Source organism: Dryobates pubescens, chromosome 5 (genome assembly GCF_014839835.1).
Source record: "Dryobates pubescens isolate bDryPub1 chromosome 5, bDryPub1.pri, whole genome shotgun sequence".
Taxonomy (NCBI): domain Eukaryota; kingdom Metazoa; phylum Chordata; class Aves; order Piciformes; family Picidae; genus Dryobates; species Dryobates pubescens.
In genome coordinates, this window is record NC_071616.1 from 18,923,993 (window position 1) to 18,949,493 (window position 25,501).

General features: G+C 43.3%; 3 protein-coding genes across 3 annotated transcripts in view; 2 read left to right on the forward strand and 1 right to left on the reverse strand.

The window, feature by feature from the left end:
• MNAT1 (MNAT1 component of CDK activating kinase) overlaps positions 1-6,276 on the forward strand; it is a 127,718-nt gene extending 121,442 nt beyond the window's left edge. The window contains exon 8 of the mRNA XM_009903730.2: positions 5,457-6,276. Coding sequence (XP_009902032.1) covers positions 5,457-5,577 — 121 coding nt within the window. The 3' untranslated portion in view covers positions 5,578-6,276. The remainder of the gene's footprint in view (positions 1-5,456) is intronic.
• A 4,170-nt stretch (positions 6,277-10,446) lies between these two features.
• On the reverse strand, positions 10,447-16,912 carry TRMT5 (tRNA methyltransferase 5). The gene is made up of 5 exons (XM_054161722.1): positions 16,807-16,912; positions 14,417-15,063; positions 13,901-14,025; positions 11,755-12,409; positions 10,447-10,724 (listed from the first exon to the last, which is right to left on the reverse strand). Exons 1-5 carry the CDS (start codon positions 16,809-16,811, stop codon positions 10,660-10,662), a joined length of 1,497 nt encoding a protein of 498 aa, XP_054017697.1. The 5' UTR covers positions 16,812-16,912; the 3' UTR covers positions 10,447-10,659.
• A 95-nt stretch (positions 16,913-17,007) lies between these two features.
• The window catches only part of SLC38A6 (solute carrier family 38 member 6), a 39,747-nt gene continuing 31,253 nt past the window's right edge, over positions 17,008-25,501 (forward strand). The window contains exons 1-5 of the mRNA XM_054161723.1: positions 17,008-17,145; positions 17,880-18,001; positions 18,752-18,825; positions 22,434-22,486; positions 25,182-25,221. Of these exons, the coding sequence (XP_054017698.1) occupies positions 17,008-17,145; positions 17,880-18,001; positions 18,752-18,825; positions 22,434-22,486; positions 25,182-25,221 (427 nt within the window). The remainder of the gene's footprint in view (positions 17,146-17,879; positions 18,002-18,751; positions 18,826-22,433; positions 22,487-25,181; positions 25,222-25,501) is intronic.

A 25,501-nucleotide genomic window follows, 5' to 3' on the forward strand; every position in this document is an offset into this window, starting at 1 on the left:
AGCCTTACTGCCATCAGGGCTGGAAGCAGGATTGTAGGCATGGTGCAAGGCCTGAAGGAGGGATTGAGTTGTGCCCATGAGGAGCCTTTGCTGAACTCATGGTTCTGCAGAAGTTGTACTCTGTGTTGGAGCAGGCTGTGCTGGCTGGTGTTCAGCAGGAGCTTTTGACACAAATGATAGCTGAGTTGTTTGGTGACATCTAAAAGTGATGACAGTGTCCAAAAAGTGCCTGTTAAAATACATACAAATAGGGTTTTCACTTTTGAAGACCTGGACACGGGCTTGTAGCTAGACCCCAGAGGGATGAATTGCTATTCTGGACATCTTCTTTGATTACCAGCTTTCTGTGTATTGTGTTTCTCTCCTAACTTAGACATCACAGTCTCTGAGAGGGTGAGAGCCACACAGTATGTGAATAACGCTTAGTGAAGACCTAGTCCAAAATTAATTTTCCAGGGCTGTTTAATGAATAACAGCAATGAACTCAGCTCATTTTATAAGCAAATGCTGCTTTGGCTCCATGGAGTGACTGTGTGGTAGAACTGCTTCAAACAAAACCACAGTTGCTTGGAGGAGATCTTTTTACCTGCTCAGGGGCTATAGAGTAACCCAGGCCACACATTCCTTAAGGGAAAACAAGCCAGAGAAAATCCAGATTCTTCTGTGTCTCTCTCATCTGATAAGACCCAGTCTCTGCAAGAATACTCTGAGTAATGCATCGACAGCTCATCATGGAGACTTGGTAAATCTAATGAAAATGCTGTCTCCAGAAAGGTTCAGGAATGCAGCGTATGCTACTGCTTTACTAATGCTCTTCACAGTTTTCCAGACTGGAGTATTTTTGCTTGCTTTTCTGCAACCACTATTTATTATTTAAATGATAAATCTGGAAAATTGCCTAACTTTAATGTCTGCCCCATTACTTTCTGTCTTGGATACTGCAGATAAGCAGATAAGTAGTAAATCTATTATGTGGAATGGAATTGCACTACCTTTTTTTTTTTTTTCCTTTCTTTCTTTTTTGTTTTTCCTGTCAAACAATGTGTGAATGATTTTTTCTTTTCTTCACTCCCATGAAACACCTAATAGATCAGGAAAAGTAGAATCTGTATGCCAAACAGACAGTGCTCCATATGTATGGCCAGTGATGCATATGCAGAGACACTCGTGGGAGCATTTTTATCTCGGGTAGGCAGTGGAAGATTGTGTGAAGCAATCCCAAGCACTGATAGCTCTCAGCTGGGTGGGTGGAGAGAAGTGTTGCAAGGTTTTTTTTGGTTTTGTTGGTTGAATGTTTTGGGGTTTTTCTTTGTTTTGTTGGCTGGATGTTTGGGGGGTTGTTTTGGTTCTGTTGGTTGGATGTTTAAGTGGGAGTTTTTGTTTCCCCCCTTTCCCCCCTTTCCCCCCTTTCCCCCCTTTCCCCCTGATGAGCTGGCCTTGAGTCTTCTGGTTCTCAGAAACTGCCACGCCAAATGGTGCTGAGGCTGCCTGGTTGTAACAGGTTAACGTACAGTAAACAGGTTAGCCCATTTCTCTCCCCCCAACACAGAAGTGAAGGAAAAGTAACACAAAAAAGAAATCTCCAGGTTGAGATAAAGAATTGAGGTAAGAGGTTTACTGAGCAAATCAGATTATAATAATGCCAATGCACAGTCACTTTAGCCTGTTTGCAGAAAAAGTGCAGCAGCCGGCAGAAGCAAAGGAGCTAAAATCCCAAGCCAGGGAACTACTCCCCCATCCCTCCCTGCCCTACTGCTATCTCAGCAGTGGAGAGCCGGCACCAAGAAACTTGGAACCCAAGAGCAGCAACAGGAACAGGAAGCATCTCATGTTGCAACCTGAACTTCAAGCCCCATAATACTTTGCTCCAGCCAGCACTTTAATTTTGAAACTGGCATGATGGCAGCATGCTATCAGTAATAGAAGCAAACATTCATCTTAACACATGACATTGGACAGTGGGTAGAAAGGTACAGGGTTTCACATCTGCCACCACATGTGCTTCTGCAGTGGTCCCACTCATCCCTGATGAAGTGTTGGAGGCATGGCCTTTGCAAAAGGGAAAACATAAAGGAAACCTGTCCCCAGGAATGACTGTGCTAGATTCTGAGTCTCTGCACCAAGTGTGAATTACACCTCTTTCCCTGAAAACAGGAGGCTTCCCCCCGCCACGGTGATGAGACTCTGAAGGACAGGAATGATCCCCCCAAAGGCTTATGAGGAACAAAATATTATGTGTTTTAGCTGACACGAAAGATTAATGGGAAGATAACATCCACTGGCTGCAGCTAAGGAAAAGGGGCTTGTTTGGGCAAAGCCTGAAGCGAAGCGTAAGGGGATGGGAAGTGTGAAACTGTGGGGCAGAGAACACACAGCTCTTTAGCCCTGCTCAAAAAGAATAGTGTGGGGTTTTTTGTTTTGTTTTTTTTTTTTTTTAACTTCAGAGTTTAGTCTGCCTTCAGTAAAAACAAGTTACATGAAAAAAAACTCTGCACCAGCAAAAGCAAACCTCTTTTTCCTGGTTTCTGCTTATAAGATTTACAGGTACTTAAAATAAACCTATGAAAAACAGACCTAGTGTGCTGGAATTTGCTAACTAGTGAGAGCAATTACCTCCAGGTCCCAAGACCTAACGGAGCTTGACTTTTGGCAATAGATCTTGGCAAGTGCTTCTTCCTGCTGCTGTTGTAGAGGTGTACATGAAAAGATGTGCTGACCTCTGCCAGAAACCCCAGGAATCCAGTTCAGAGAGATTCTCCTGTGAAGGGCACAGCCAGATTCAGGCAGCACAGATGGGGCTCAGTGTGGAAAAGTCAGTGAAACATTCGATTCTCATTGTGTGGCTTTGGCGTGGCAGATTCTTTGCAATTGCCTGGTGTGCCACAGTAATTAAATGGGTCAAGAGCAGTAAGTTTAGATACTTAACAAGAAAATAAAGACCTGACTTGACAGCCAGCAGTGTGTCATGCTTCTTTCACGTGGGGTAAGGAGAATTAATGCAGGTTACTGTGGTAGAAGTTGACATGAGCATTTTTGGCAGTGATTTTGTGTGGCTTCAGAGATCACGTACCAATTAACTGTAAATGTTGGAATAGATGCAAATCAGCCTTTTTATGAAACTAGTGCCCCAATTTTGGATGACCTAAAAAAAGGGGAAACAACAGAATCTTCCTCTCTCCTTTAGTGATATATAAGAAACAAAAGCTAAGTAATGAAAAACACACAGCTAACCTTCATTAATAAAAATGTCATCCAGTTTTCTCTGGACTATTCCATGCATGAGTGGAAAATTAAGTTTGTGCAATGAGATAGAGACGATAGAAAAGAAATCTGAGATAGGAATTGGTTTTTATAAGGCTGGTTTGGAGGGTGGAGGTAGTTTCACACCAGCCTTTTGAAGGAAATTATTTGCTGTTGTCAGTATCCCTTCATCATTCCTGGCGGGGGGAAGGAGCTCCTGTTTCCCACAGCAGTTGTAAAAGGCCTGTGGGAAGGATGAAATTTTCCTCCTAAAATATTAAGGGACAAGTAACAAGAATGTTAAAAAAAAACACCCAAAACACAAAAAACCAAACCCCCCCAAAAAAAACCCACAACAAACCCAAACAAAAATTAAATGGATTTTTCCACAAAACAGGAGCTCTGTGAGACCTTAAGAGGTCTCCCTTTAAGAGATGAGAGTAGCTTGGCTGCTCTGTTTGTAGAGTCCCTTTGGACTAAACTCTATTAGAAGCGTTTCTGCCCTAATGTCCATGCCTATGCTGATGGGAACTGGTGCCCATAGAGGACCAGACTCCATCACAAGATGGTACAGAGCAGCAGAGCTCACCTCAGCTCAGCCACTGGAGACAAATTCAACCTCATCTCCAGCATCTCACCATCAATCACTCAGACATGTTGCTTGTGTCTGTGCATTGTGGTTATTAGGTGCAAGAAGCAGAGTTTTAAAACTGTAATTAATCATTTCTAAGTCACCTCTTTTTCTCCGCATTTATAGCATCAATGCATATGACTGTTTAATATGTCTTACCTATAAAATCTGACCTGTTTTATATACTCTTTATGGAAACAGTGTACAGTCATAAATTAAAAGATGCAACTGTTTGGGATATTTTACTGGTGGTCCTGTATTTTCCTGCCAAACGTGCAGCTGGTTTAGGTTTCTCGGCATAACGTTATAAAAGGCTGTGTGCATTTTGCAAGTTTATGCTTGAATTGCCAAGCCAGAGGTGGAATGACTCAACCTTCCCAGGAGCAACATGTACCAAGCGATGAATCAAAACAGCTCGCTGGAGCTCGGTGGCTTACATGGCCACTGTGGATTCTCGTTTATGGTATTTTATCTGGTGGTCATTGTGCTGATTGTGCACAGTGTGTCTGTCTTTCTAGTCAATGGGGCTTTGGTGCAAAACTAGCTGAGAAACTTGGTTGTGTATCTGTCTTACATGGGGTGGAAGACCTACAGAGTTACTGTAGTGAATGAAGCCATTCAGCCCCTCCCTGAACAGCCCCCTTTAGTGGGAGTTGTTGGCATGCAAGACTGGGTTTGAGTCCTCAGAAGGAGCTGACTGGAGCCAAGAGCTGGTGGCAGTGCCAGCGTAGGTAGCATGTTTCCCATCTGAACATAAGGAAAATCTTTGAGGTTAATGGAGCACTGGAATAGGCTGCCCAGAGAGGTTGTGGAGTCTCCTTCTCTGGAGATACTAAAAACCTGCCTGGACACAGTTCTGGGCAGCCTGCTCTAACTCTGCTTAAATAGAGGGGTTGAACTAGATCTCTGGAGGTCCCTTCCAGCCCCTACCATTCTATGATTGTGTCTTTCACTGTTAACTCATCAATTTGGCTAGTTTGGTAAAATCAGATGGCTCTGCAAAATGGGTGGTGATGCTTAATTAATGGTGAAGTTTAGAGGCTTCTTTAGCCAAAATGTTGGTGACAATCTCTTACATATCTAATTCCCTGGTGCTGGTGGACTTACTCTAGATACAGTTAGGTCTGAGAGCAGAAAGTTCAGCCCCGTTTTCATCAGAGCAGCTGGCCCAGTGGGCTCTTGGGAGCACCCAGTGTTAACTGGACAGAGCTGAAACCCTTTGAGTCCTGTGGGAGCGCAGGAGGAAAACTTGTGTTGTCATTGTTGTCATCTTAGAAGGAACTACCAAAGTGGGTAAAATGCAACCCTGCCTCCAGAGTGAGCACAGAAAATAGAACAATGAGTGCCCTTAACCCTCTGCAGCCTGTTGAAAAGAGCCAAAGTTTCTCAGTGTGATGGTTGGGCAGCTTCTCTGAAGGTGCATCAGCATCATTGTGTTTCTAACGGTAGCTACTGCTGTGTTCATAGGTGGCTAGCAGCAGGCAGCTGAGGTCTCTCTGCTTTCTCCCCAAAAGCAGCCTTGACCTCCCTGTGCTGTGAACTACACAGGTATTTACTTTTGCTCTGAAATGCTTGTCTGTTTCAGGTACCTCAACCACGTTCGAGCCGCCTCTCCACAGGATCTTGCTGGGGGCTATGCTTCTTCTCTCGCCTGTCACCGAGCCTTACAGGATGCTTTCAGTGGTCTTTTCTGGCATCCCAGTTAGCATCAGCCTGCGGTCAAGGGACACCGAGTGTAACAAGAAGCAAATGAAGCCAGAGAAGGTTGGGTGGAATTGCTGCCATCTGCACAATGGCTAAGCTGCAGTCACTTTTCTGTGTAAAACCAGCTGTGTTTAAGTGTTGAGGGGGAAAAAAGAAAAGCCCGTCTGCACGAGGGCTTTGTGAAATGGTAGATACATTCTTGTGGAGAGGGAAACTCGTTAGTCATGTGGCGCTTTGCTGAGGGAGGCTGAAGCAATAAGCCACATCTAATGGAAGATGTGAATAACTCAGCTGTGTATGTTTGAGGTTTAAAGAAATACACTTGTAAAAATTTTTTTTTTTAAAGCAAGCCAGACTTTTTTATTAAAGTTTGTGGTTTTACTCTTATTGCAGGGTTTTATTTGCACAAGCATTTAAATGCCATTTTGATTATAGCATTTAGTGTCAATATTCAAGCCTGCATTTTCTTCCCATAAAACTAGTTTCCCCAGTTCAGACAAGTGGGTTTTTCCTCCTGCCAGCTGGATGAGATGGCCCTGGAACTATGCTGACACAACTCTTATGCAGGATCCTTCCTGATGTCAGTTAGTTCTTACCTTTGTCTGGAAAACAGATTTTTAGCTAATAGTCTTTCTGATGAGCTTCTCTAGGAGCAATCTAAGAAGCCTTGATACAAGGCTGGGTCACTAAATTGTTTTTTGGTTTTGGGTGGGTTTTTTTTGGTTAGCTCCATATGCATGTTTTCCATCATGTGTTCAGAAGCTTTGCTTGGCAGGAACATCCCATTGCCTGGCTTTTGGGATGGCTCTTGCCTTTTTATCACGGAGATCAGCCTCCAGAACTGAAGCGTCTCCACAGCAGTTCGGCAGAGATGTGCACATGAGGAGCAACCCCCCTCACCAAGCCAGCTGTTCTGAGAGAGGAGGGCGAGGCATGGGCTGAGCTACAGCCTCTGTCAGCTCTTTAAACGCCTTAGGAGCACAGGGATCACAGCAGGAGGGGGCAGGGTGAGTCATCTGGGCATGCTGTGACAGTTTGCACACAGGCAGGAACAGCAGTGGCTGCAACCCGGACAAAAGCTGTTAGCGAAAGAAATGTGGTGACCCAGACAGCAGTCCCTTGTAAACAGATAGGTGTCCAGGACCCTGGCTGCAGGGAGTGCCAGAGCCTTTCACTTGCAGTAGTGGACTGCAGAGATACCTGTGCTCGCTGTAAGCAGGGGAATGAGCAGGGGAATGACCCGCTCAGCCTCGTGTCTGAGTTGAAAGAGGAGGTTGAAAGGCTGAGGACTATCTAAGGGAGTGTGAGAGGGAAATAGAGTGGTGGAGCCAGGCTCCACCCTGCAACAGGAATGGGAGCACCCACCGAAGATCAAGGGGGCCCTGTGTCCTGCCCCAGTCAGGTGGAAGACAGAAGCCCAAATGAAAGGGGTGAATGGAGGCCAAGTTCATGGCTGTGACAGGTGAGTGTCCTCCTTGCCTGCTTCCCTTTCCCAGCTGCCTCTCAGAAATAGATCTGAGGTCCTGCTAGAAGGCAGCCTAGGACAAGAATTAGCAGGGCTCATTCATCAAGCTTTAAACTTGATTCAAAGGAGGATGGGGCTGTCACTGTGTTTGCATCAGTGGGACAGTGTTCTGGTATTAATGAAGACCAGATGACCTGTGGCCCCCCTAGGGTGGACTCAGAATGCTCAGCTTGGTCCCTGAAACACCAGTACACAGCATGGGCAATAAACAGGAGTCAGAAATGTGTGTGTGGTCAAGGGGTTATGATCTGGTGGCAACTACAGAGACATGGTGGGACAGCTCATGTGACTCAAACGTAGCCATGGATGGCTATGTCCTTTTTAGGAAAGACAGGTTCATAAGGTGAGGTGGTAGAGGTGCCCTTTATGTAAGAGAGCAATTAGAATATACTGAGTTTTGTCCAGGAGGAGATGAGGAGTTGAGTTTCTGGGTGTGAATTAAGGGGCAGGCTTGCATGGGTGATACTGTTGGGGATGCCTAGTACAGGCCACCTGATCAAGGTGAGGAAGTTGATAAGGCCTTCAACAGGCAGCATCACAATTATAGGTCCTGGTTCTCATGGGGTATTTTAACTACCCAGATATTTGCTGGAAGGCCTCCTCAGCCAGCTATTCACAGTCCAGAACATTCCTTCAGAGCCAGTGGTGGTAACTTCTTGATGCAAATGGTGGATGAACCAACTAGTAGAGGAGTGCTGCTGGATCTCATACTAACAAGGAGGGTCTGATTGAAGCAGTGAAGGCTGAGAGCAGCCTTGGCTGCAGCAGCCATGAAGTGGTGGAGTTCAGAAACTTGTGTGGTAGGAGCAGAATACCAAACAGGATCAAACCCCTGGACTTCAGCAGGGCCAGCTTTGCCTTTTTCAAGCAATTTCAAGGACAGGGAACTAGAAGGCAAAGGAGCCCAAGCGGTCCTGTGATTCTGTGTGGTCTGAGGCTCTTATGTACTCCTGCCCCTCTCCTTGTAGTGAAGGCTGAGAAGTCCAGCAGATTTGGGCCTCCTGTGGTGAGACTGGTCTTAGCCGTGAGTGCATATGAACTACGGGAGGCTGGGAACTGCTCAGGACAGGGAGCACTTCTGGAGTAAAACCTGGGCCATGTTTTATTGGTCATCCATTAACAGCTGCTGAATACTGCTCTAAGGAGTATGCTTAATGATTGTATTTGTTCTGTGTTGTAATAAAGAGAATAAAGCTCTGTTCCAGACTTGGTACTTCCTGTATTAAGGGAAGTGGAGGGAAGTGCCAAGATTTCCATTGCCCTCTCCAAAATCCTGTTGTTTGTGCCCAGAATAGCTGCCAACAGGTGACACCCAGCACAAGGTAGAGGTGTAGAGAAGATGTTAGCCTGTATAGTGCTGCTCCCTGCCAGGGGCCCATGGCCTAAGACAGAATGTCTGTGCCTGGGGTTGTAGGACTCAGCCATCCAGCATGTCTGAGAGACCACTTGTACAGTTGTTTAGTCCTGTGATGAGTGCTGTGGTTCTCCTTGGGCTCTTTCTCCAGCTCTGGAGTCCTCAGTCCTCAGCACAGGAGAGACATGGAGCTGTTGGAGCAGATCCAGAGGCCATAATAATGATCTGAGGGCTGGAACATCTCTGCTGTTCAGGTTGATTTGGGCTCTAAGCATCCTGATCTAGTTGAAGATGTCCTTGCTCATTGTGGGAGGATTTGATGACCTTTAAAGGTCCCTTCCAAACTGAAACCATTCTGTGACTTGCATCTAAACTACAGCTGTGCTGCTAAAATAACGGCATTTAATCCTTAAGCAAACAGAACCTGAAAGAACGAAAATCCTTCCCTGCCCTTGGATACTTTAGTCACATGCTGATAATCAGTTATGTAGCTGACTTGCTTAACACAAAGTAGTGACCCAAGCCAGGTTTCTTGGGAGTGCAGCAGGGCTGAGAACCCCTAAATCTGGACTGTGAGACAATGCACAAAAGGGACCCGCGCTCTCCAGCAGCACAGCCAGACATGTTAGCATAGGTCAGGGTGACTGCATCATCCCAGAATGGTGGAGGGCCTTCTTGCTACTGCAGTGTTTATGGAGGGCTCTGGAGAAGGAGAGCCGCTTTCAGATGTTTCTTGGAAAGCCCCCAGGTCAGCAGTAGGAATGCATGCAGTGGTGTCAGCAAACATAACCATCAGCAGGGAGCGCATCACAGGCTCAAGAGTCCTGCGCTTGCTCTTAGAGAAGCAGTGACTGTAGGCAGAAGATATGCTGTGCCTGTCATTGACAGCAAGGACAAACAGGTTAAAGCTGTTGTGATACCATTTTAATGGCCAGTGAAGGAATGCTGGGCCTGAGTGGCAGGCCAGGGTAGTAATCTGTTCAGCACCTTTCAAGATAGCACAAGTGAGTCATGATGGTTTTTCCCCCAGGTCTGATAAATGCAATCCAGCAGTAACCAAGCTGTGAAGACTTGCTCAGAAGCACTGGCTGTGTAGCCAAGGGAATGGCTGTAACACAGAGCCAGGAGCAAACCAAATCCATGGGCCTTGGTGGTTCTTTGGGTGAGAACCAAGACTTCAGGCTGCAGACCCCAGGGATAGAGCCACAGCAGCAGAGCCAGAAGGTGACACATCTGGTGACTTGAGTTGCTAGGCGTGAGCTCTGGGCCTGGACTGAAGGAAAATATCTGAAACCAAGAGGGTGATCCAAGTTCTCTGTTCAAATAAACTATTTGTGGCTGACATTGCCCAACAATAGTTGGGATGGGTAAGAAAAGGAAATCAAAGGGAGTTTTGAATCCCTGTAGAGTACAGGCAGACACTCAAAGATCATCCAGGGAGTGCAGAGAAGAGCAGTCAGGGAAGTGGGGGAGAGCTAGGGCACAGCAGAGGCACGAAGGCCACAGGAGGCCACAGTTTCAGGACAAGAAGACTGTTCAGCCAGGTACTGGGTTTCAGTCTAGTGCTACAACCCAAGTATGTACTTAATCTGCAACTGTGCAAAAGGCATTAGAGTCTCTCTGGCTCTAATGGTGGACAAGAAGTTAGGGTCAACTGATCCCTATCTAAATCTCTGTGTTAAAAAGCATTAATTATTCAAAAGCCTAGGAACATGTATAAATGGCTGTTTGGGCCTTTTTGTACCCTGAGTTAAGTTTTTGACAGGTTATCTTGCTTACACAAGAGCTGTTTGTGCATCTGCAAACAAGTAATCCAGTATTCTGGAACACCAGAACCATTTGTCAGAGAGAATCCAGTGCAGGGGTTATACAAGACCAAACAAAACACAAAAACCTGGTTTTGCCAACGACACTGCAGGAAACTGTGTCACTGTCCCCGAAACAACAGAGAGCAGGCAAGCACCTAAGTATGTTTATTGCAAAAACCAGATTTTTATTTTTTTGTGTATGATTTCAGCCTGCTTATTGATCCCACAACTTAAGGTAAAGGCAGTAAGCATGGCTTACGAAGCTGTGCCATGCATTCCGCACCTTGGCACCTGAGGTGGATAACAGGTGTGCTTCAAGTAATCCAAGGGGAAAATCAGAGTTAACCTCAGCATACCTTACACAAACTACTCGGGTAGTTACCAAAACTCTAGGTCTTCAACTCAGTACCTTCTCTTCAGAATAGTCTCTGCTGGTACACAGACGTTTAGAGGCTGGTTTTGCTGGAAGAAGGTTAAAAAAAGGTAAGTTCTTTAGTGTACAGTAAACAGACTGAACTAACCCACAAGCCATGCAACACTTTAGGAATTTAACAGGAAGAGATGAGAGTTCAAATCTGGATCGACAGTCGCAAACACAAGCTGTTGCAGCAATAATGGGGTCTTTATTACATGCCAAAAAGGACTTTCAAAACACCTGTGTTGATCTACATGTCAGTGCTACCTAGCAAAATATAAAATAAATAAAACAGAAAACCAAACCAGCATAAAAATAAAGTTTCATGACATTAAATCTTTATCCAACTTCCTTTCTTCCAGTTCATGTAACTGCAGACTGAAAGCCTCCCCCTCTCCCCCATTCTTGTGTAATGCAAAGCCCAGGATCGCTGAAACCAAGCAGCTTCTACAAGTACTTCAAGAAACAAATGACCAAGTATTAAAAAGCAAACAAAACAAAACCAAAAAATTATAATCAAGACTAAAGATCTCTAAAGATACCTGTTTCTCAGTTAAATTGTACAGAATTTGATTTTGCTGATTCTTAAGTCTGGACTCAGACCTAAGCTGAGTCCAAGGAGGCATAACAGAGATGGTCAGAACCGTGACCTATCACTTGGGGGTATGCCATTCTACCCTAGGGAAGAATGAAGCTGCAGTTCCTAAGTACTAAGCTAGCAGAAATGTGTGCTTGGTGTTAGATAGCCCAGCCTCCCCCAGTATGTGATCTAAGGCATAAGGGTCCAGTTTACAGCCTGTGGGATGATCCTATCCAGTCCACCATTTTTCTGTGGAGGCTCATGCTGGGATCAGAGGAGCAGAGTGGTTTCTGATTGTGCATGAAGCCCGGCAGCTGTTGCACACGTGCCAGGGCTCAGCCCTGCTGCCACCTCCACTTTCACACCAGAGTACAGTGCTGCTGTCACATAGCTGAAGGGCCCCACAAGGTTGACAAGGTGGGACCAGCCTGGGACAGTAAAAGGCATAGCCTGAAATCCAACCGCCACGTAGGAACCTTGTTCCTTACCCTCCTCACCTTCACTGGGGCAGGGCCTCTTGTACAGCACCTCTGCTGGAACCTGGAAACTAATGCACAGCATCTCCTTGTTTGGTGCAACATTTCTAACCAGGTAAGTAGAACAGCGTCCGTCCAACGAGGTTCCCAGCGAAGCTTCAGCTCGTTCTTGAATATCTTTGGCAGGGTCATCATGCTTGGAGAAACTGTAGCAGTGCACTGTGGGAAGGGCAGCAGTGCTGCATGGCTCTCCATCCAGAAGATGCCTGAAGGCATCTAGAAATTCAATAGCCAAAGCTGGCAAATTCATGACTATATGGAAAGAGGTTTTCTGTTCTTCATTCAGAAGTGGGAGCTCTTTACTTAGTTCTTCTCTTACTGGCCCCAGGAGGAAGTCTCTGCCATCCATGTTGAACACTTTTACCTTGCTGTCCACTTTGTTTAGTTTGCAGTTGTGCAGGAGCCAGCTGTAGGACTCAGGATTGAGATCGTTTGCAAATACGTGGCACTTTTTCCTTGCTGCTGGAATAGCAAAAGGTCCAATCCCAGCAAAGACATCGAAAAGGACATCACCAGGCTTTAATAGCTCAACGATACGGCCATGTTCTGTGGAAAGACGTGGATTCCAGTAGACTTTTGAAAAGTCCAGTTCATATGCAATATTATTTTCTTTGACCTGAAAGTCCAAAACATTTGCTTAAGCCTCTGTGTTCAAATTCCAGACATGTTTAAGCATTATCAGTAATTAAGACAGCTAAAAACCAAGGTGCTTTATCAAAATGGTAATGTGTACATTGACACTTGTCCCATTAGCAGTACACATGAATCTTGTATAAAAACATCTACTCATCAGAAACAGCCCTAAGGAATGTTCCAGCTGTCAGTCCAGATGGCTGGCTTATGCATGTCTCAATCACCAGGTGGAAATAAAGCAGTAACTTAAAATGACCATTATAAAAAAACAAATAAATAAATCGGAGGCTTTTCAAGAGATTTGTGGCTAGCTGACAACTCCTTTATTGAAAGCAGACCTTGAGAAGATGCCTCAAGCCTTCCTCAGCAGAGTCCACATAGTAAGTAAGTGTCTGAGAATGATACAGTACAAGAATGGCAAGAGTCAGCCAAATTCAAAGCCATTGGGAGCCAATTCTGCACTTTGAAGAAAAAGCTGTATTTTATCTCTCAAGGTGACAGAGTCTGGAAACTGATCCAAACCCAAACTCTGGGACAACCACTACCTGAAGAACAGACGTAAAAAGAAACACTGTTTATTCAGATGGGGGTGGGATGCAAGAGTGGGGTGCAAGATGTGGACTTTGCACCACCACACTTCAATTGTGTGACTCTGAAGTAAAGCCACTTGGGATCCAAATCCCTGCATCGCTTGCTTTGCCAGCAAGACACACGCTGGTGTGTGTCCGCGCTCCGCGGCACGCAGCTCAGTGGTGTGCTAGATGTATGCTTGGTGAGCTAATGCCATCTGCACAATATTTGATTGTCACTTCTGTCTTGACAATTCAAATGCCTTCTGTGCATGTACAAGATGTTCTACCAAGCTGTTCAACTGTTTTATTTGATAATATAATGTCTTCTCTTCTAAAAGTATAAAAATGCTGACAGTTTGGGAAAAATTGGGTTTGGTTGAACCAGTGGCCAAGTTTCCATCTCAAGACAAGAAACCCTATGCGAAGAATATCTGGCAGTTACATAGTGCTTTACACCTGAAAAATGTCAAAACAGGGATGAGATTTGTCTTGCCCAAGTTGCAAAGCCAGTGCAATTTAAAAACACAGTCTTACAATCTCTGACAGCCACTATACAAGGCTTGGGGAAATTAAGAAAACAACATTTTTTTTAGATCAAACATGTTTTTAATTAGTATCTCAGTAAGAATCCTTCACTTCAGCTACTTTCACATGTCATTCAAATCTAGACTGTGCACTTGAAAGAATACCTAGCTTCATGATCCCTGTGGCTGTGTGTCTGCTCTTGGCTGACCAGCACAAATAAACCTGGAGGTAACTGCTAACTCTTACATGCTCAAACAGGTGTCAGGAAGGGCACTGTGCAAAGGAACAGTCTTAGCAGCCTTTCCATCACATCTTCCTGGTAGATACTTTGGGATTTAGCATACTACAATTAAAATAAGAGGGGGAAACCTCTGTACCTTGGTTACCATGTTGCTCTCTCCAGCAAGCACTTCCATTTGGAAGTTTCTGTAGGTGCTGTCAATGATACTGGTTTTATTCACTGCACAGGTGACTCCTGGATTCTTGTCAATTATAACCTGGCCTGAAAAAGGGCAAAAGATATTTCAGTTAGGAGACTGTAAGCTCTTAATGTTCTACCAGAGACAAATACTGCTGTTCACAGTTAAATTCACAAAACTAAGCCTGTATTAGATCAACCATAATGATTCAGGGTTGCAGATGTGACATCTTTCTGAGACAGATATTTTAACCCCAGCACAGTGCTCAGTGAAGCGAGACCACAATTACTGTAGGAGAGAACTGTGCCTTTGCTGCACAGCTATGGCATCAGCACAAGATTGTTCAAAGTCAAAACAGAAAGCAGACTCAAAAGTCTTCTTTGTGCAAGTAATATCAGGGTACCTGTTACAAAATCCTTTAAACAATAGACAAAGTACACTAATTACTTTTTTGAAAGGAGCTGTTTAACCTACCTATCAAGTATCTGTAGGGAAGCTGATGATCTCTAAGATTCAAATGAGCTATGTGACCAACACGGCTAAATCCAGAGGTGACTTCTTGACCTTCAGGAAGGACTGCTCGCAGGATCTCCTCTGACTTGAAATTCTCATAAGTCAGCTCCAAGTTATACTTGGATACCTCAGGACAAATGCTGAGCTGTTTTAATACCTCTTGTTCCGGTTCTCCCAGTGAGAATTCCGGTACTTTATGAGGATCCAAAATAAGAAGTCTACTGTCCTCATCTTCTGGATCCTCAACCACTCGCTTCAGACCAGGACGCTGTAGTACCACGTGTTTCAGGGACTTCAGCAAAACACTTACAATTTCTTTCTTGACTTTAAGAACTGGAACAACAACTGTCCTTTTAAAAGCTTCTCTGTTGAGAAGTGTCATCCCTCGCACTTCAGGATGTGGTGCATACAGTTCTACAGCTTTATCCTTCACGGTTTCAGACATTGTAAAAAAGCTATTTTTTTTAACTACCACAAACAGCCCAGGTATTCTGCCAGAACGCTGCGCCAACAGCATCCAAGCTGCTGGAAATGATGTATATGATGCAGCTGTCCTAAAACGAGGAGTTTTCAGTAGTCTGGCAGAGTATCCAAATCTCCATAAAGTCCTAAAAGAGAAATTAATCATATTATAGACATTAGGTAATCATTCCATTAAAAAGGCTGCAGATCACATGGATTTGCTGTTCTTTTAAACTAAAATCTCCATCTGTACCAAACAATCCACAATAGTTTTGGATATACTTCCATTTTCTGCACTTTTGTATATGTATTTTTACACTTAAATACCAACTAACTCTAGGCTGTCAGATAATCCCCTCCTGCCAAAACCCAGCGATCTCCCTTTGTTCTAATAAATGTAATATTGATTCCAGTAAGCCAAATGGAAAAATTTCTACTGTCTATATCCTACTGCTGGATCCCCTCTGTTGCTGATAAAATTCCTTAACAAGCAGTGGTTGCTAGAAAACAGTTATTAGCAACAGTGGTCGTAATCACTCTTCAGCGATTTCTGCTTCCTACACCCCAGTGGTAAGGGGTCACACACTCTGGTGTCTACACTCCATGAGCTGCCTGCCAGAAAGATCATTAATTACATTTGTTATTCTCTTAAAGGTACACAGAAGCATTAGTAATGTCTGTCCAAGCAACTCTCTCCACAGTTCACTCATAGGATGGGGACTTGAAAAGTAGCTTTATGATTCTTTAAATAGTTTCCTCTACTAAAGCCAGTCCAAAGGGGCCCACATTTTCTGATTCTGCATTGGCTGCACCTAAGCAGGAATCAATGGTTTAGGTAGAGTGTGATGCTGACACTTCTCCTGACTTATTGGAAAGTTTAAGACTGGGGGTTGACAGGAGAGATGCAAACTAGGTCTGAAAGGAAACCGGTTCTCTTGTCTGCCTCAGACATCCACACCCCGACACACAGGGCTGCTGTTCTCTTACTGGGTAAAAAGTCATGGGGTCTCTTCTTCAAAAAAAGGAGCCGTGCCCGACCCTTAGCAAAGCTGGCCCTGCTCCCAGCCTCCCTTCCCCAGAAATCCCAGCTCCTTGGTGCAACTCCCTGCATCTCTTAGCCAGCTCATTTCCCTAAGTCAAGTTTTTGGCAAAGCACACCTCCTTTCCCTGTTGATTCAAAAATAAACACGACATTCTTCATGTCTGCCACAGAGGAGAAATCCTTCATCCAGAGGCCACAGCATCCAGTGTTTTTCTTAGGCATTCCCCTTCTCTCTAGCTGGAAGGAGACTGGTTCTCATGGACTTCTCGGAATTAGATACGCCTGCAAGATAGGAGCCCCCACGCTGGGTCTGGTTGGAGGATGCTGGACGCAGGTCCCTGCAGCCTTGCTGTCACATGAGAAATAATATCTTCCCAAACTGTCTAGGGAAAAACTTGCCTTTCCTCCAAAACCAAGATCCCTGTTTGCCCCCGTCGTCCCTCAGAATAAGCCGAGGTAACTTGGGGCAGAGGGGTGCTGCTGGACGGCCGGTACCCGCTCCAGCTGGGTCGGGCTCTTTGAGCAATACTGGGTACCGAGCACGGAGACCCCCGGCGAATCAGAGAAGCGCCGGTCAGGCCATACCCGGGAAAGGGACTCTCGCCAGTGCGAGGGATCGTGCACAGTGGGACCCTCTCCGGTGTCCACTCCCCGAGGTCAGCCACGCCGGCAGGCACCGCTCCAGGCCCACCGCAGCCTAGGCCACCCGCCGCTGGCCGGGAAGGCGGAGAGGAGCGGGTCCGACTGGGCCGAGATAGGAGCCGCCATGGGGACCCCTCCGCACAAGAGATCGCAGCCGGGGGGCCACCCCGTTGCCACGGGAACTGGTCTCCGAGCCCCCCCTCACCTCATGCCGGGCCCCGCTGCGCGCCGCCGCGCTTGTACATCATCGCCGCCGTCCTGACGTCACGCCGCTGCGCCGTTCCCTGTGGCCTGACCGGTGTGGAGGGAGGGGCCAGGAGCCGAGGCCCCGCCCCCTAGGGCGGTCTCGCTGCTCCCTGGCCCGCCCCCCCCCCTTCAGAGGCAAGGCGGTGGGGTGTGGGGTGTGATGGCTCGGTTGCCGCCGCAGGGGGCCGGGCGGCTCATGGTCGAGCACGGCTGGTACCTGTCCGCCCGTGAGCAAGCGGAGGAGGAAGACGACGAGGAGGATGGAGAGTCCACTCCGCTGCTGCCGCCGTCGGGCAGCGTGCGTGTGAGGGGGGCGGCTCGGTGGTGGGGAAGGGAGCGCCCTGAGGGGGCTGCGGCCGTGGGACTGCCCAGGCCCGCTCCGTTGTGGGGCGGTGGGCAGTGGCTCGTGCTCGGCTTTGCTCTTCGCCGCTGCTGCGTCTGACAGTGGGGCTTGGCCGGGAGGTGGTGGGACGGCTGCCCCAAGCCGTGTTCGGTGTTAAAAATTGGGGGCATCGTGACCCGGACGGGCGGAGGGAGGGACATAAAGGATCTTAGGGCTCAAAGGTCGGGCCGATCAGTGCAGCTTGGCCGAGCGAGCAGGCAGAGGATGGACGAAGCTGTGCGGATGGTTTCCAGGGAGTGACAGCTGGCGAGGGTGGCGGGAAGAGCCGCACCGGGCAGTACGGGGCCTGTGCAAGGAACATCTGGACTGGACGCTTCTTCTGATCCGTTTGACGCTTTGGTTGCTCTGCGCATAGGAGTGCTGCTGTTTGCTCTGCCTTCACTCCTGTGGCGAGCCCGCAGCTGTAGAGCCTGATGTGGGCATAAATCTTGCTGCTTCGGTATCACCGTGCTCAAAAGTTGTGGGCACCGTGAGATTCTTATGGGACAGCTTAACGGGTCCTGGAATGAGAAAAGGAATTTTCTGATTTAGCTTTGAAAAGGAAAAGTTGACTGACTTTTCCTCTCCTTTAAATTTCCTCCTATGAAAATCTCTCTTGCACTAATGGCACTTTTGGTTGCCCCCTTCAGAGTCCTCCAAATCGTGGCTCTTCCTTTGGTGTGTCAGTATTTAATTTAATGAATGCGATCATGGGAAGTGGGATACTTGGCTTGTCCTATGCTATGGCAAACACAGGCATCCTGGGGTTTAGGTAAGTTCTTTGTTTCTACATATACTTAATGTTTAAAAGCAGCTTCTAGTTGTAAATGAAAAAAGCTTGATTACTAAGGCTCCTGTGCAAAAGCTGAGGAAGAAGCCAATAGTGTGTGCTTTTCAGTACTGTTGAATAAGATCTTCCCTCTTTGGTTTAGTGATTCGAATCTGGCCTAACTCGAGTACTGCCCAGACATTGCATTAAATTGCCACATGGTGGCAATTTCTTGGCCATTAATCTTAATAGATGGATATTTTCATTTCCAAGCTGCTATCTCCTTCAGTTACAGTAATGGGCCTTCTGGAGTAGGATGGCCGCATTTCTGCAAAACCACAACCAGCTTCTGCTTTCGTTTGCACTTCTGCTTGTTGTCCATACTAACCTATGGATAACAGGGCCTTGGTCACCAGAATTGTCACTCTGTCCATTTTTAAGCATTAGATTAATTTCATTAGAAGACACCTATTTGTCTGTGTATATGTACACACACAAAAGCCTATGTTTATGTCCTCGTTGTAATTCATGTGTTGGGCCTTTATCCTGTATACTGTGTGGTGTGCTTTGGTCATGAGCGTAACAAACACTGGAACTTGCAAGTATTGGGAAGGTCAGAGACCACATGAACCCAAGTCAGCAGATATAAGCCAAAAAATGAGGAAATGTGGTCATGTGGTAGGTTACTTCTTGCAAAGGTAACATTCCTAAAGATAGAAAGTGCTGTAATTGTGAAAGTTTTGTGTTTTTTAGTATCTTGCTGCTGATTGTTGCCAGCCTTGCTTCTTACTCTGTGTTTCTTCTGCTCAATATGTGCACTCAGACTGGTAAGTGATAATGCGTTATCTAGCAGCGATTTCTGAAATACTTCTCTATCACAAAGATGTGACCCAGTATAGCTATTGTTTCTAACAATTACTGTTTGTTGTTTACAAGTACAAAGACTTTTATTCTTCTGCTTCTTCATATATATTTTGTTTATAGATGCTCTCATGGAATTTTATAGGTGCAATTTAATATGCTAACATTTTAATTCTTGCTTCCTTTAATTGTTACTGAAACAACTGACTAATTCCTTGACTTCTCATACACAAAGATCATGTAATACCAGGAAGTCTCCATCTCTTTCAGTCATTTGGTAATTAGTTATTGTTTCCCTCTTACCTCTCCTCTCTTTTTAAAGGTGGTGGGAGAAAACTTTCATTTCTGTCCTTATTGGCTTTGGTTTCTATAGCTAGTTTTGGTCTCTCAAGACGATTGCTTCCTGATTCTTCTTAGATCTGCTGCTCCTCTCTTCACCTTCTTCACACAGTCTTAAAAAAGATCTCAAGAGGTAGGGCTACTTCTGTGATTTCTATTGTTGGCTGCTTGATGATTTGAGACTATGTCTTTAACCATTTTTTTTTCTCCTCTTGGAGCTCTGCTTATTAAAAATTGCCTAGAATCTGAAATAAGTAGCTAGGGATATGCACCAGAACTCGAGGTAATTTTTTGAACATCTTTGTTTACCTCTTATTTGAGTCTGAATAGTTCTGTATTACATAGGCACGAAGTGGTATTATGTTGTTGTCTGGTGAAATAATTAGAGATCCTTACAAAAGAACTACTGGTGAGAGAGGAAAACTAAGGATTTAAACTTTTTGAAGTAAGAGAAGTGTCAAACCTAGAGACATAATACACAGTAACTCCTCAGTTATTGTCCAAAGGCAACATTCCACCTCAGGAAAGCAGTTTTTAAATACACGCAACGGAAAGCAAGGAATACCACTAAAATAAAAGGATGACGTGTTCATCTTGTCTGAAAATAGCAGCTCACAGTACCTAATTAGTTAAACCTAATGTTGACAGGTAAGACTAGCACCAGGGCTATATCTAGATCCAGTTTGCTGCATTTACAGCCTTTCATGTTTCTTTTCTTTCCCCCTTGTATAATCTGAGAGAACTCTTAATATATATATAGGTATGATTTACTGTAATTCCTGTAAACTATTGAAGAAATCCATTTTAGATACCATTCCCAGTTTTTCCTTGGATCACTGTCTTTGAAAGGAAGAAGTAGAACCTGTTGTGTGACAAAATCTGTGTATGTTTGCTTTCAAAGTAGATAATTGAACATTTATAAAAGCCACTTGAGTTTGTGAGCAATGTTACAGTGTTAAGCTTAATCCATATCAAGGAATTGGAAATAAATTTTATATTAAAAAATGAGCTAGAAAAATTTCAAGGGTGAAGAAGAAAAACTTTGGAAAGTGTTTGTAAACTATTAATTCAGGTATTCAAATTATAAAAGTAATCCTAGGAAGGAGATGATTTTATAAAATACTTTTCTGAAAAGGAAGCTCTGATTTTAATTCCATTTTAAACAGAGACCATGATTTATTAAGCATGGGCATTTTAGTTGTAGTTTAAAAATAAAGAGATGTCTTCAGTTTTTAAATTACGTTGGTCTGGACTTCACAAAATCACATGATCTGTGTATACCTAAAGGCTTAGCAAAAAAAAATACTCCCAAGTGTTGAGTGTTAGGTTTGGATTAGTTTAGTTGATGTATTCTCCTGATGTTAATTCAGTGTGACCCCCATTGTTCTGGGGCTTGGGCTGATAAAGGCTAAGCTTACTCTGTAAAGCAGAGGAATTGGAAATTGGAGTGGGATGGCCTTTGAAGTTTTGTGGCTTGCCTTTTTTTTTTTCTCTTTTTTTAACTTCTCCTTTTGAGTTAGTCATGAGTACTGCTTGTTCTAGCCAATTTCAGCTTGCATTTAAATGGATCATTTCTGTTTCATATTTATAACATGACAGAAATCGGGTCAATCAGGCAGAGCTTGTTTGTATCATTTGTGCTTAATATTTTGCTCCTTACGTTCTTGAAATTACAGAACTAATTTGATTAAGCATTCCAGCTTCCAGTGTCACAGGACTAAATTGATTGCAGAAACAGAAATATAGAAAATATTGTAAGGCTTCATATTGCCGTTAGGGAATTGTGTGGAGAATATTGTTCTCTTTGGTGGCAACTTTGCATGCGTGTGTGCTCTGTATTTGTTCCCACAGGGGAAAACCAAATATAACTATTGCTTAACATTTTACTGATTTCTTTCATGCCATTGAGGATGGCATTCTAAAATGATGCCTTTCTTATTTTTTCTTTGTGATCAACAACTTTTATAAATAGAAATGTAAGAAAAATACAGAGGTAAAAGCTAGTAGGACATATTTAATATTTAATTATGTCAGTATATAACTGGGTAGCAGCTGATGTAAGGTGTCAGCAGTAGACCAAATTTATGAAGATTTTGGAGCTTCCCTCCCCCCTGGAGCATTGATCTGATTCGTGTGCAGAACTTCAGTGTCATAAAACCACCTAATCTTGGGAAATTGGCTGCAGTTCTGTCACCTGATCCTTGTGAACTGCCTTTGTCTCTTATGTTTGGTTTCATTTATTTCAGTGGGACTTCACTCAGGTGTGAAGGTCCCCTCCCAGAAGCTCAAATTTCAGGGCTGGGCCCTAAATTAAGATGTGAGGGGAGTTGAAGCAGTAGTGTCCTAAGTAGAAAGAGCTAAAGAATTAAAAACAAGTGTTGTGACAGTAAGAGTCTGTAGGTTTGAAATTCAGTTTACTCTTTGAGGCATTTACAGCTGTGAACTGTTTTATTAGATACCGAGGACGTGAGTGGTATTCGTCAGCAAACTTTCATCTTTTTGATACTGCTTGAGTTTCTAATAACAAAATACAGAGCAACAATGAAAGACTTTAATATGACTTCCTCCTTTCTGAGGAGGGATTGGTTTGAGTTACCAGCAATATTAGAAGTGAGCTTCAGCTAAAAGCAACAAAAGCATGCAGGAAACCGTGGGCTATTTTAATGTGATTATGTAAGTCAGGTGCAGGTAAGGGCAGGAGTTTTGTTTTGTCTTTGGTTTTGCTTTAGTGTGTTTTGTTTGGGGTTTTTAGTAACAGTTTTCAACCAAGGCAGGTGTTCACCTTCATCTCTCTTGAACACAAATAGTGCCGAGTCTTTAAAAGCTGGCAAGAGTGTGATTGATGTTATAGTCACAGAAAGATGAAAACAGTTCCTCTGTTGTCTTTTAAAAAAAAAGGTGGGGGAGGAATATTTTATCTAGTTGTTGAGGCTAATTTCCTGATTCTTCACTTGTTGTATTACTTCCAATAATCTTTGGGAGAAGGCTGTTTGCCATTAAGATGATGATATTCCTTAAATATTTTTAATACTGAATTTCTGGAGAGTCTGAATGGTTGAGCATATAGGTAGCTGTATTTTGCAGCATGAGTACAAGTGCACATAAAATCTATTTTGTAAAGGAGAAATGCTATAAAATACTCTTTTAATTCTGTCCTGAATTATGTTCATTCAAAAAGGAGAAAAAAGGCAAAGCTAGAGTTTTCAGGTATTATTTTTTATCCCCTCCCTCACAGCTGTCACTACTTACGAAGACATTGGCTTGTTTGCTTTTGGATCAACTGGGAAGGTGAGTATTTATTTTTACCTATGTAGTTTTCTTCTTGGTCTCATGCTTCTGAGATACAACTGCTCTTTGCATAGTAAAGAGATGTCAGTAATTGTACTACTTGCTTCATTTACATCCCAAGTATACTGAAAAATTTGTTGTGGCCTGAAGTTTTTAAGCTACATTTTAGTTAGTGTGCCTGGTCTCTGAGAGCCTAAGCTTCAGTTAACTGTAAAGTAGACACTCCTTAGATGCAAAATTTTGTGCTGCTTTCCTGTCTGTGTTCATTTTTGAGTTGTTTGTATAAATAAAAGCTCACTGGCATTGTCAGGGTGGCTTAGCAATTCATTCAGGTTTGTTACAGCCTCATTGTACTTGTGCTGTAAACTGTTAAGAGACGGGTAAGTGATTTACTGTTGGTGTTTCGGCGTTTAATAAGAGATCTAAGATAAGTATTTGCCTTTCATGTAGTTTCCACATTAGAAACAACTAAGAGTATGTTTAATACATGTTAATCTTTTTCTTTTGTTTAATAAACTCTTTGAATGAATGCTTCTTACTTGCCTTTTTATCTCAGCATACCATTTTTGGTACACGAGTAATCAATGTGTAAGCCAGGCCTCTTTATAGTGTTAGTGTGTACTGAATCTGTTTCTCCTCATAAACAATGTTACCCAGTAATACTGGATACACAGGAAATACTACTTGTGAATAATGCACATTTAATGTTACGGCTTCTGTGCTGTCTTCCAGTTGCATGATATTAAAAGCAGATTTTACCATACAGAAGTATGATTTTAATATTTACTGAAACATTGTAATTTTTTTAATCAATTCTGCTTAGCCAACCTAGAATCTAATTTATTCTGTTTTAATGTAGTTGAGAATTAAATCTGAGTTATTAGGTATGTGTAAGACTTCCATTAGCATTAATAAGTAGCTATAAGTGTAGTCTGTGAAGATCAGTATTTATTGATCAAAGTTAAGATGTGATCAACTTCAAGAGATAATAATATCAGCAAGGTATAGAATAAAATATTTTTTTTACAGGACTGCTCTGTAACCACTAGTCATTAGATGTAAAGACATGGAAATGTAGAGCTTAAAAGAGTTGTTAAAGTCTGTCTTTGCTCTGAAGCAGGGCTAAACATATATTAAGTGTTTATGGCAGATGTTTGTCTAATTTGTTATTTAAAAGCTTACATGAAGATTTCATAGCTTCACTATGTAGTCAACATCCATGATTTTTTTTGGTTTGTTTTATTCTCCCTAATACAGTTTTTCATAATTTTCAGTTTAAATAATTTGTGCTAAAAATCACCTGCTCTTTTATTTTCAGTGTGCACAGAGAGCACTGGAATGTTTCTAGGTTGGGAAGCTGTTGTTTTGATAAAATAACTCAGCTTTTCTGATGAATGGACATTGTCTAGAACACTTATCTTTCTTGAAGTATCTGTAACATTTATGCACCTTTCTTAAAACTTGCCTGCAAAAAAGGGCATGGTAAAGTGGCTGAGAACTTGACAGTAACAAGAAACTTTATTATCTATATTTGAGATAGAACATGGCCAAATTTTGTTATCTCAGATGATTGTTTGCAATCTAATAACTCTTAAGTCACATATTTGAGGTCTGCTTCCTGAATGCATTGCTTTTAACTCATCTCATTGACTTACCTAGTTTACAACAAGCATTCTGAGTTCTAATCCTGTCCTCGATCACACCTCACTTCAGTTCAGCACAGGTGGCTTTAATTCTTTTTTTCCTTTGAAGCAGTACCTGTCAAACATTTTACTGAGATTTGTGAGAATGGAGATTTTCTGCTGTTGCTGATTCTCCCTTTCCAAAGGCATGAAATATTTGTTTCCATCTATGGCAAATTCCAAGATACCATACTTTTTTTTTTCCCCTGGTGATTTTTGAACTAACTGTGAATTAATTTAAAATCTGGTATGATTTTCTAGCCAATCAGCTGAAAAAATGGCAACTGTGCTCTCAGGTTTTATTCAAAAGTATAAACTTGTTTTCCCTCCATGTGGCTTAATTATTTCAAAATTGGCTTTGTGGTAGCACTCGTGTAGGAAGGTCCTGCTACATCAGGAAAAGCAATGGGTCAAAAAAACTCCAAACAAAACAACTTTGTTACCTGATTGTACTCTTTTAGAACTGAACTGAGAAGAAAACACTGGGAAAACCTTAGACTCTTTCAGTGTTGGGGTTTTTTGTTTGGTTGGGTTTTTTTTTTCAGTTGGAAGTTACATTAGAAAAGTGTCTCATTGGCAATCTTAACGGAATAGTGGCATTCATGACAGCTAAAAACATTTAGGGTTTTGGAGTGAGTAAGTGGCTTGTACAAATCTGCCTGATTGTCTTCGCAGAAGTAAATGATTGCTCTCATTTGCACTCAGCCGATGTAAGTTAGAATCTGCTTACATGTTTCCGTGATTGAAAAAATCATCTCCTACAGAACAGTGTCACTCTTGAAATGGAAGTGCCACATTTTCAGGGAGCTGCTTGCCTTTATATTAATTTTGGATTGCATTGCTTTCCATGTGTTAAACTTACCAGTAAAGAGAAGATGCCCTTCCTTTCTGTGCTAGTTATAGCTTCTGCATCTGGGCTAAGATAATACATGTGTCTTTTATGACTGCTATATACATATGATTTTAGTTATCCTTACCTTTTTTAAAGTTGGTTTTTGTTTTTTTTTTAATAGGTCCTTGTTGCAGCTACAATAATTACCCAGAATATTGGAGGTAGGAAACTTAATATTCTCATTAACTGAGTGGAATATAACCTCTACAGTCTACAAAGCCCCACAGACACTAAAGGCAGTTACTAAACAATAGTAGTCTTAAGAGACCGATGAAATGGACAGAAAACTTTAAAGGCTTAGGTGATCATGCTAAGCAGAGGTGAGGTAGATGGAGGAGGAACTGACAGGCTGGATTGTTTGCTTAGTACTGCATCACAGGATGTGGAGTGTCTGTTATAACTGGCATTGCTAATTAGAAGGGGCTGAGGAAGCATAGTCTC

Coding starts and splice junctions, on each gene's coding strand:
- TRMT5 (XM_054161722.1), bottom strand. Junction 14,026..14,416: donor TCCCTACAGATACTTGATAG/GTAGGTTAAACA, acceptor GCCCTTTTTCAG/GCCAGGTTATAATTGACAAG. Junction 12,410..13,900: donor AGAGCAACATGGTAACCAAG/GTACAGAGGTTT, acceptor TTGGACTTTCAG/GTCAAAGAAAATAATATTGC.